Source organism: Centrocercus urophasianus, unplaced genomic scaffold (genome assembly GCF_019232065.1).
Source record: "Centrocercus urophasianus isolate 14NV4802_14NV808 unplaced genomic scaffold, USGS_Curo_1.0 seq_742, whole genome shotgun sequence".
Lineage (NCBI taxonomy): Eukaryota > Metazoa > Chordata > Aves > Galliformes > Phasianidae > Centrocercus > Centrocercus urophasianus.
This window is the reverse complement of record NW_024885358.1, coordinates 1-10770: the sequence shown is the minus strand read 5'-3', so window position 1 is coordinate 10770 and position 10770 is coordinate 1. Positions and strand designations below refer to the sequence as shown.

The following is a 10770-nucleotide window of genomic DNA, read 5'->3' as shown; positions in this document are numbered from 1 at the left end:
GCCCTGTGCTTGTCCCCATCCCCACTTTATCCCTGTACCTGGCCCTGTCCTTGTCCCCATCCCCACTTCATCCCTGTACCTGGCCCTGTCCGTGTCCCCATCCTCATCTCCATCCCCACCCCTGTTTTGTCCCCATCTTGGACATCATCCCCATTTCCTTCCCTGTCCCTGTTTTGTCCCTATCCCCATCTCTGTTCCCATCACTGTCCCCATCTTCATCTCCTTTCCTCCCCCTGTTCTGTCCCCATCTCTATCACCGACCCCATCTCTGTCCCTATCCATATCCTGATCCACATCCCCGTTCCCACTGTCACCCCCTTCTCCCCCAGACCCGTTTGGGTGGCTCAAGGCTGAACATCATCATCGTGGCCGAGGGCGCCATCGACAGACACGGCAAGGCCATCACCTCTGACGAAGTCAAAGACGTGAGCGGGACGAGGGGACCCCCATTTCTGCTCCCACCGTTGGTCCCACCAGAGTTTGGGCACCCCATCCCCATGCCAACCCTGCTGTCTTGCAGCTGGTGGTGAAGCGTTTGGGCTACGACACCCGCGTCACCATCCTGGGCCACGTGCAGCGCGGCGGGACGCCCTCCGCCTTCGACCGCATCCTGGTAGGCAGCTCCGTCCCTCCTGCGCCCATCCCAGCCGAGCAGGGCCGTGGCGACACCCCCATCCCTGTCCCTGTCTCTGCAGGGCAGCAGGATGGGAGTCGAAGCCGTCATGGCCTTGCTGGAAGGGACCCCCGACACCCCCGCCTGCGTCGTCAGCCTCTCAGGGAACCAGGCCGTGCGCCTGCCCCTCATGGAGTGCGTGCAGGTGGTGAGTGCAGGGTGGGGGGCGCGGAGCAGCCCGGGCTGCGCGTGGAGCCGAGGTGCAAACTCACCTGCTGCAACGCAAACCTGGCCGGTGCAGCACAAATGCAGCACAAATGCAGCCATCGCAGTGCAAACCTGTCCACCTCTGCTCCCCGCAGACCAAAGATGTGACAACAGCGATGCATGAGAAACGCTTCGATGACGCCGTGAAACTGCGGGGCCGGTGAGCATCCACAGCTCAGCCCCCGTTGGGGTCACGGGGGTGCAGCCATCCCCCAGCACTCCCTCATCCCCTTCTTTTTCCTCCCTTTCCCTCCCCGCTTTCCCAGGAGTTTCCAAAATAACTGGAACGTCTACAAGCTGCTGGCACACATCCGCCCGCCCTCCACCAAGGTAAGGAGGTGGGATGGGGTGCGGAGGGGGGCGCAGCGAGCCCCCCCTGACGCTGCCCCCTCACCCCACAGAGCGGTTACACGTTGGCTGTGCTCAACGTGGGCGCTCCTGCTGCCGGCATGAACGCGGCCGTGCGCTCCACCGTGAGGATCGGGCTCATCCACGGGCACAGGATGCTGGCGGTGCACGACGGCTTCGAGGGGCTCGCCTTTGGGAATGTGCGAGGGCAAGGGGGCGCAGGGGGCGGGGGGAAAAAGGGGACGCGTGGGGGAAAGGAAACACACGGGGAAAGGGGGTGCGTATGGATAGGGAAAGGTGATGTGTGGGGATGGGAGCTCACAAAGGAAGAGGAAGCACAGGAATGGGGGTGCGTGGGGATGGCGGCGCACAGGGAAAGTTGCAGCCCTAAAAGCTGCAGCCCCCAGGAGGGGGATCCCTGCCCAGTGGGGGGGCTTCGCACGCCCCACAGCCTTGCATGCGTGGCGGTGCTGTGACAGCGACGTGCTGAGGGCGGTGCACATCAAAACCTTTTGCCTCCCAACCCAACGTTCTTAGTGCTGCTTTCCCCCACTCCTCTCTCCCGGTCAGGTGGAAGAGATCAGCTGGGATAAGGTTGGCGGCTGGACAGGTCTGGGGGGATCCAAACTGGGGACGAAGAGGTAACGCTGTCCTGTGGAAGTCTGGGTGCGGGGGCCCAAGCAAAGCCCACCCCCGGAGGCTTCACCCTCCCACGCTTCGGCCAGGACCTTGCCCAAGAAATACTTTGAGGAAATCAGCGCCACCATCACCAACTTCGGCATCCACGGGCTGATCATCATCGGGGGCTTCGAGGTGGGTGGGGTGGCAGGGGGCTGCGGGGCACCTCCCTGGGCCGTGCCCCTCACCCCCCATTCCCGCAGGCCTTCGTGGGCAGCCTGGAGCTGATGGAAGGGAGAGCCAAGTTTGACGAGCTCTGCATCCCCATCTGCGTCATCCCCGCCACCGTCTCCAACAACGTCCCTGGCTCCGACTTCAGCATCGGCGCCGACACCGCCCTCAACACCATCACCACGGTGCGGCTCCTGCGACCCCCCCGCGGCGCACAGCTTACAATTAAACACCCCCCCCTCAACCCAAACCCCTTCCTCCCTCCCCGCAGACCTGCGACCGCATCAAGCAGTCGGCAGCGGGGACCAAGCGGCGCGTCTTCATCATCGAGACGATGGGCGGCTACTGCGGGTACCTGGCCACCATGGCGGGGCTGGCAGGCGGTGCCGATGCTGCCTACATCTTCGAGGAGCACTTCAGCATCCGTGACCTGCAGGTGGGGTCCCAAAGGCATCGCCGTGGGGCTGGGGGGGCTGCATTTATCCCTGCTTGCATCCCCAACCTCCAGCCAAGCATCACCGCAGGGACGGGGGTGTCGCATTTATTCCCACAGCACTTCCAAAAGCCAAACCTCGAACGCTTCTTTTTCTCATCCTTAGATCAACGTGGAGCACATAACCGAAAAAATGAAGACGACAGTGAAGCGCGGGCTGGTGCTCAGGTAAAGATGGGACCATGGAGGGGCCTGGAAGGACCCATCGGCTGCTGCAGCCGCCCTGAGCCCCCTCCTGCTGCCTCACGCAGGAACGAGCGCTGCAACGAGAACTACACCACCGACTTCATCTACAACCTGTACACAGAGGAGGGCAAAGGCATCTTCGACTGCCGCAAGAACGTGCTGGGGCACATGCAGCAGGTACGGCCGCGCTGTGAGCTCCCAGCAGAGGGCAGGAGCCCCTCGGTCACGGCTCCCCCCACCACCTGCTGCCGTTTCCCCCTGCAGGGCGGCACCCCGACCCCCTTCGACAGGAATTTCGGCACTAAAATGGGCGCCAAGTCGGTGGCTTGGATCACTGGCAAGATCAAGGAGTGCTCCCGGCACGGTGGGTCCCGCTTGGGCAGAACCAGGGGGCTCCCATCCGCATTTGCAAAGCCCCCTCGCCTTCCCCGCAGATCACAAACCTCAGCTCCCCCCCCAAGCCACGCACGCGTGCTCACGCTTCCCGCTCCTCTGTTTCAAAGCGAAGCACCGCTGCGCTCTGCGGGTTCTGCTGCCCCCCCCTGGAGGGGGCCGCGATGCTGAGCCCGTTCCGGGCGCTCCTTGCAGGTCGGATCTTCGCCAACACAGCCGACTCGGCGTGCCTGCTGGGCATGCGCAAACGCAGCCTGGTGTTCCAGCCCCTCACCGAACTCAAGGAGCAGACAGACTTCGAGTGGGTGCCCGCCGTCCCCCCCCAGCACCGCCGCAGGAGCGCCGCGCCGGGCTCACACCGTCCTCTCTCCAACCCCCCAGGCACCGCATTCCCAAGGAACAGTGGTGGCTGAAGCTGCGTCCCATCCTGAAGATCCTGGCCAAGTACAACATCGAGCTGGACACCTCGGAGAAGGCACACATGGAGCACGTCAGGCAAAAGAGGGTCTCGCAGGAGTACAACATGTGAGGGAGGACCCTCTGAAAGACCCCCCCCCAAATCCCCCGCAGCATCTTCACTTTTGAAAGAGCAGTTTTGCCGAAAACCGAGGGTTTCCTCAGGGTAATTTCGGGCTGGTTTAGATCCAGCCAGGTGTTTTATGGGCTTTTGAAAGAGCAAAGCGTTCCGCGAGCGGCTCGCGTTGCGGCAGGACGTTGCGTTGACCTGAAAGCAGAGGTCAGGGCTGTAGGGCATCACTTTAGTTTGAAACTCAGAATTGTGACGCTTCAATAAAGCAGCACCGCCCCGTGGTGGTGACAAAAACACAACCTGTGCTCAGGCTCCCCACGCTTCACACAGCAGCACACGCGGCTGCCACGCACGCGCAGCCCTACGAACGCAACCTTACTTCCCCCCCCAGGGTAATTACCCGTATTTACCCTTCTCACCTCCCCTCTGGGAGCTCGAGGCAGCTCCCCCCGAGGATTCTCAGGTGACAGATGAGAACAGGGCACAATTCTGCTCCCGCTGGCTGTGCAACACAAAACCTTACAGAGTGTGGCTTGCAAGGAGCCTTTTATTTCTGTGGACGGAAGCCGGGGACAGATGAGACACAGGGCAGGCAGCGGCTCTGCGTCCTCAGCTGCAGCCCTGCGTCGTTCCGCCACGCGAGGAGCTGCTGCCCCTGCCTCCAAACACACACTGCACACGTATCAGTAAAAGCAGCCCTGGCGCGGTGAGCTGGCAGTGCAAAACCAAACCCAGAACTGGGATGGGTTCTCGGACGGCAGATCAGAGGTGAAGCCCTCGCTCAGGACCACCCTGTGCTTGTGACAGCAGGGAATAGTTTCCTCTTTTTGCAGGAGTTGTGGCCAAGTTTGTGATGAGGGGGCAGCGAGGGCCCTGCTCACTGCTCAGGCATCCATCAGGGCACTTCCTCACTCCCCAGCCCTCACGCCATCGGTGCCACGAAGGGTTTCCTCCTGCAAACACTGCAGTCCCTAGGGCTCCCCATCTTCTCTCTTTCCCTAAAGCGCTGATTCTCCCTGAATACATCCAAAAAAAATCACAGACATGGGAGTGAACAAAGCTCTGCTGGGTGCCAGCAGGGGGGTCCCACGTCTGCCCCGGCGCCGTGTGCAGCGAGGAGGCCGTGGGTGCTCGCCCCAGGGAGCAGACTCACATTGCACGTGCTCACCCAGCGGGCCTCTCCTCGAGTCCTTCAGAAAGAAGAGATTTCTCCGTTCTCACCCAGAAAGCTTCGCTTTCCCCAAGGCCTACCCCAACGGAAAGAACAGGTGAATGCAGCAGCTGGGATGGAATTCACCATTTGTTAAAGGGAGGACAGTTCATTCGACGAGGCTGAAAACGCAGAAAAGGAGCTCGCAAAGGGCAAGAGCTGCAGGCAAGGAGACGAGACGGCGCCCGTCGGTGGGTCCCGCTGTCCATCCAGCGCCCGCCAGTCAACACAGCAAGCAGGATTCGCACCCACGGCCGCCCCGTGCCTAGCTGAGGAGCAGCACGTACTCCTTCAGGCAGGTGGGCAGGGGCAGCTGCTCCACGGCCTCGGGCAGGAAGCGCACGCCCAAGCTGCGGCGCACGGCGTAACGCGACAGGGTCTGCAGAGTGCCGGGCGCCGAGCAGAGCAGCGTGAGCTTCTCGCACAGCTGCTGGTCCCTGCTCACCTCCCAGGGCATGCTGCCGTTCTTGCGCAGCTCAAAGTGTCCGATGGCGCGGTGCAGGAGGTCGAAGCAGGAATCCTCGCGCTCCGTGCCCAGTCCCCGCACCAGCAGCGCCACCAGCCGCGAGATGGGGCTCTGCCCTTTCAAATTCACCACCCGCACCTCGGCCCCGAAGTCGAGCAGGATGCTGACGCTCTCCAGGTTGCCCTTCATGGCGGCCCAGCTGAGCGGCGTGTCGTCGTTGTAGTCGCGGGCGTTCACCAGGGCGCCGTTCTCCAGCAGCGCGCGCACGCACTCGGCCGTGTTCTTGAAGGCTGCCCAGTGCAGCGGCGTGTCCTTGTTGCCATCCAGGGCGTTGGGGTCGGCTCCGTACTCCAGCAGGATCTCCACGCACGTCTCGTCCTTCTCGGCCGCGTAGTGCAGGGCCGTGCGGTTGTAGCCGTCCAAGGCGTTGACCTGCAGGAGTGGGGAGATGCAGGGCGACCGAAACCAGCAGGGCACAAAGCCCTGCCTGCAGCCCATAGAATGGTTGGGAAACTCGAAGCCCCCCCCTGCTCCACCCCCTGCCCTGGGCTCCTCCCATCACACGTCCAGGCCCCATCCGTGGCTCTGAGCACCTCAAGGCTGGGGCGCTCGCAGCTCTCTGGGCCTCACTGCCCTCTCAGTGAAAAGCTTCTCGCTGACATCTAACCTAAATCTCCTCTCCTTTAATTTAAAGCCATTCCCCCTTTTCCTATTGCTGCAGCCTGCCCACCTAAGAAGTTGTTCTCCCCTGTTGCTAAGCTCCTTCTAAGCACTGGAGGGTCTCCCCAGAGCCTCCTCTTCTCCAGGCTGGACACCCACAGCTCCTTCAGCCTTTCCTCATAAGAGGCATTCCAGCTCCCGAGCATCTTCATGGCCCTCCTCTGGACTCTGGTCACATTCCTCCACAGGATGAGAAAATAAAGCACACACAAGGTGGGGGGTGCAATCTACCAGCTGCCAAAATTCGAGCAGGAAACGTACAGCACTTAACGCCCCTTTCAGGCTTTCATCAAAAGTCTGTTTTCAAGCAGGTGCACTTAAAATCTCAGGCAATAACACTACCGAAATGCTGGAATTGCTCCCATGCTCGTGCAATACACCTTCACCCATTCTACTCTTTTAGAGAGCAGAGCAGCTGTCACCAAGACAAAGCACAATTCTGGCAGTGCTCAGAATCGATGGTTCCACCTTGCTAAGGAAGCAAAGAGTCCAGCACCAAGACACCACGGCTCCATTCCGAAGAGGCGTTTACCTCTGCTCCTTTCTGCAACAGCAGTTCCACACAATCGGCATCAGCCACCATGCAGGCGCAGTGCAGCGGCTTCAGAGTGCCGTGCATGCAGTTCACATCCGCGCCCTGCAGAAACACGGCGGGGTTAAGAGAGTACGGCCACCCGTGGGTCGTATCGCCAGGCGGCCAACGAAAAACTGGTCCTCTTGGCCAGCAGGGCGCGCTTCTGGCTCGCAGTTACTCTTTTCCGTGCCCACCCGCTTCTGGTGGGGAAACTCTTTCCTATTCCCCCCCTCACCGACTCTCCCCGACGCAGCTCCACGCCATTCCCTCGGGCCCTGCCGCCGTCACGGAGAGCAGAGCTCAGCGCCGCCCCGAGAGGAGCTGCAGGCCGACACGAGGCCTCCGCGCAGCCGGCCCTCTATTAACGGGAACGGTTCGGGACCCCCCCACCGCTCACCCGTCCGATCAGATCCTCCACGTTGTCCCTCGGAAAGGAGCGGATGGCGGCGATGGTGCGGATGAGGCGCTCGGACAGCGAGTATTTGCTCTGCACGCTCTGCATGATGTACCACATCCTGCGGGCCTCCCGCCCGCCCGCCGCCGCCGCCCCGCCAGGCCCGGCCCAGCCCCGAGCCCCGAGCGGTGCCGGGGCGGGGTGGGACGAGGGGCAGCGGATACCGGGGGAGGGAGGAGTTCTGTACGGAGTTGGAGCGGCCGGGGCGCGGCGAGTTCCCGAAACCCTGGCCCGGAACCGGCGCAGATTCTGCAAGGCCGCTAAAGGCGGAAGTCGCTGCCGCTACCCGGAAGTGAAAGAACCCGGCCGCGCATGCGCAGAAGATTCCTAACCTCGCTCCGCTACCCACTTCGCCAATCAGCGCGCGGTGCCCCTCTAAGCTCCGCCTTCCTATCAGTTCCTCCCTCACGATGCGAGTTCCTCCAATCGCCAGGAGCCGGCCCTCGCAATCCCCGCCCCCAGCCGGCTCTCCGCCAATCATCTCTCCCTGTGTTCGCCCAGCGGGTGCCAGGGGCCCTCGTTGGGGGGTTCGGGGGTGCGGGGCGGCGTTGGGCAGCGGCTGTCCGTGGGGCTGGAGGGGAGGACAGCGGGGGGGGCACCGTGAGGGTGACATGGGGGTGTCCCCGTGACTCCGGGTCACCGTGTTGGGTGACACCGGGATGTCCCTGTGTTCCTATAAGGGTGACACCGGTGTCACCCATGGGGCCGGGGTTTGGGTGTCACTGGGGGGTGACAGCGGGGTGTCACCATGTTGGGTGACATTGGTGTCCCTGTGCTGGGTGACACTGGGACCAGTTCACACCGGTGCTCCCAGTCCCTCCCCTTCTCCAGGTCCTGGGGCCAGAATGGGTCGGAGCACCGGGACTTGGAACACGGAACTGGGGGCATCCCGATGTCACCCAGACAGCGACCACCCGTGGGGAGCGCTAGGATGCACTGGGAAGTGCTGCATGCACCGGGACGTACTGGGATGCAATGGGATGTAATGGGAATGCTGGGTGCACTGGGAAGTACTGGGGTGCAGGAAGAAGTACTGGGTATACTGCGATTTACTGAGGTGTACTGGGTTGTGCTGGGTGCACTGGGATTGACTGGGATGCACTGGAATGCAATAGGATGCAATGGGATGCAATGGAAAGTGCTGGCTGCGCTGGGATGTACTGGGACACACTGGGATGCAGTGGGATACACTGGGATGTACTGGGACGCACTGGGAAGTACTGGGATGCACTGGGATGTACTGGGACACACTGGGATACTGTAGGAAGTGTTGGGATGCCCCCATGCTACCCCCCCTCCAAGCCCCATGCTGCAAACATGGATGGGGGCAGAAAGGACCTCCCTGTGTCCCCTGCATCCCCAAGCTCACAGCACCACACACAGCGCGGTGGAGGAGGGGGGGGGTCTCCAATTCCCCCATAACCCCCTCTGAATCCCACACCAACTGCCACCATTCACGAACAGGGACCCCCCGCGCTCCCCCCTTCGCCCCCCCTTCCCCCCCCCCAGCACCACGCGGGGCCGCGCGCCGGGGTCCCCCGCAACCCCCGGCTGGGGGGGGTCTCGTCCCCGTCCCCATTGCGGGTGGGGTTGTATTTTTAGGGGGGAGGGGGGCGGTCGGGGGACAAGAGCTGCGCCATCACTAGAGCCCCCACTGCCGCCCCCTGGTCCCGGTGAGCTCAGGGGGGAGGAGGCAAAGCCGCGGTGTGAGTGCGGGGGGAGGGGGGGGGTCCTGGTGCTGCGGACGGTTCTTGTAACCCCCCTCTTCCTCCCCCCCCCCCCACCCGTGCTCATCCCATTTCTTTGCATTACCCACCCACCCCCGCCACCCGTTCCAGCGTTTCCCCGTGTGTGAGCGTGATGGACGCAGAGGGGGGGCCCTCCAGCCCGGACCCCCCCCGGGACCCTGAGAGCACCGCCGCAGGTGAGACCCCACTGCCCCTCCCGCCAAGACCTGCTGAGGGGGATCCCACGCGTGGGGGTGGGGGGGGGGGTGACCCGATTGTGGGGCACTCTGGGACCGGGGGGGGTGGTCCTGGAGAGCTCCAATCCCACAGTGTGGGGGTGTCCTGGTGATGGAGGGTGCAGGGTGCCTGCATCCCATAATATGGCAATGCCTCAATCCCACAGCGTGAAGATGCCCCGATCCCATAACATGAGGATGTCCCAGTTGCCTCACAGTGTGGGGAGACACCAATTTTAGGGTGCAGGGATGTCCCCAAAGCAGGGAGGGGGGTGGGGAGGGGGTAGAGGTGATGGAGAAAATGTGGAAAAGGGATGGGAATGGGGTGGGGGGATTGGGGATGGGGTGGGAAGGACGGAGAAAGGAGGGTGGAGGGGGTGGAAAAGGGACAGGGAAGGGGCAGAAGGGATGGGGAAGGTGGGAATGGGATGAAGAGTGGGATGTAGGTGGGGAAGACGGGATGGAGTGGGTGGAAAAGGGATGGAGAAGGGGAAGAGGTCACGGAGGTGATGGGGAAGGGGAAGAGGGGATGGAGATGGGGTGGAAAAGTGATTGGGACGATGCGAAGGGGATGGAGAAGGGGAAGAGGACATGGAGAGGGTGATGGAAATGGGGTAATAGGGACGGAGAGGCTGCAAAGGGGACGGGGAAGGAGGGAAGGGAACAGGGAAGGTGCGAAGCGGATGGGAAAGGCACGAAGGGGACGAAGAAGGTGTAAAGGCGACAAAGAAGGCACGAAGGGGGTGGGGAAGGGGTGGAGGGGTCACAGCCCCACATCTCGGAGCCCAGCCCCGCTTTCCCCTCAGCCCATCCCGGCAGCGAGGCACCGGGTCGCCCCGCAAAGCGGCGTCGGAAAGCAGCAGCAGCGCAGTCCAGGAGCGGAGCTTTGGGGCACCCGCGGGCTTTGGGGCCGTTGGAGGAGCTGCTGGGGTTGCGGGGCGGCCGCCTGCGCCCCACCATCTGCGGGGAGTGCGGGAAGGGCTTCAGCCGCAGCTCGGACCTGGTGCGGCACCGCATCACCCACACCGGGGAGAAGCCCTACACGTGCGGGGCCTGCGGGAAGGGCTTCAGCCAGAACTCCAACCTGGTCACCCACCAGCGCATCCACACCGGAGAGAAACCCTACAGCTGCGGGGCCTGCGGGAAGCGCTTCAGCGAGAGCTCGGCGCTCATCCAGCACCAGCGGACCCACACCGGGGAAAAGCCCTATTGCTGCGGGGAGTGCGGGAAGCGCTTCAGCGTCAGCTCCAACCTCATCCGGCACCGGCGAACCCACAGCGACGAGAAGCCCTACATCTGCGTGGAGTGCGGGGAGGGCTTTCGCCACAAATCCCAGCTGCGCCGGCACCAGAAGCTGCACTCGGCGTAGGGGGGAAACGGCTTTGGGGATGGGGATCATCGCCATGTGCATCATCCTCATCCTCGTTCCCAGGATGGGGACTGCGGGGTGGGTGTGCGGTGCTGGACCCCCCCCCCCCCCCCCCCTAGAAACCCCAAAAGCCCAGAGGGGGAAAGCGGGACGGGGCGTTGGAAGAGGGAACGCAGCGGGGCGGTCGGGACTGCAGCCCAAACCAATAAAAGGTGCTGGAGCTGCACTGCCTGGCCGGGGTCGTGGTGCTGGGCAAGTGATGGGGCTGCGCTTTGCATGGGGCGGATCAGGAGGGATGGATTTTCCAGTTCTCCCAGTTGGAGAGCGTGGTGGCAG

At 63.0% G+C, this 10770-nt stretch overlaps 3 protein-coding genes across 3 annotated transcripts; 2 read left to right on the top strand and 1 right to left on the bottom strand.

Moving 5' to 3' along the window:
• Positions 1–326: 326 nt before the first annotated feature.
• Positions 327–3974, top strand: LOC122170952 (ATP-dependent 6-phosphofructokinase, muscle type-like; the record flags this gene model as incomplete). Its single annotated transcript, XM_042838234.1, has 15 exons — positions 327–425; positions 521–613; positions 696–821; positions 976–1040; positions 1147–1210; positions 1282–1428; positions 1799–1869; positions 1954–2041; positions 2110–2262; positions 2349–2513; positions 2677–2738; positions 2822–2933; positions 3021–3120; positions 3345–3450; positions 3531–3974. Coding segments are annotated over 15 exons (1599 nt in total), but the record flags the coding sequence as incomplete, so codon positions are not given.
• A 237-nt stretch (positions 3975–4211) lies between these two features.
• Positions 4212–7212, bottom strand: LOC122170953 (ankyrin repeat and SOCS box protein 8). Its single transcript, XM_042838235.1, has 3 exons — positions 7046–7212; positions 6607–6711; positions 4212–5786 (listed from the first exon to the last, which is right to left on the bottom strand). Exons 1-3 carry the CDS (start codon positions 7160–7162, stop codon positions 5154–5156), a joined length of 855 nt encoding a protein of 284 aa, XP_042694169.1. The 5' UTR covers positions 7163–7212; the 3' UTR covers positions 4212–5153.
• Positions 7213–8962: 1750 nt separating this feature from the next.
• Positions 8963–10660, top strand: LOC122170954 (zinc finger protein 853-like). The gene is made up of 2 exons (XM_042838236.1): positions 8963–9026; positions 9872–10660. The coding sequence occupies exons 1-2, from the start codon at positions 8963–8965 to the stop codon at positions 10432–10434; spliced, it is 627 nt and encodes a 208-aa protein (XP_042694170.1). The 3' UTR covers positions 10435–10660.
• Positions 10661–10770: the final 110 nt, after the last annotated feature.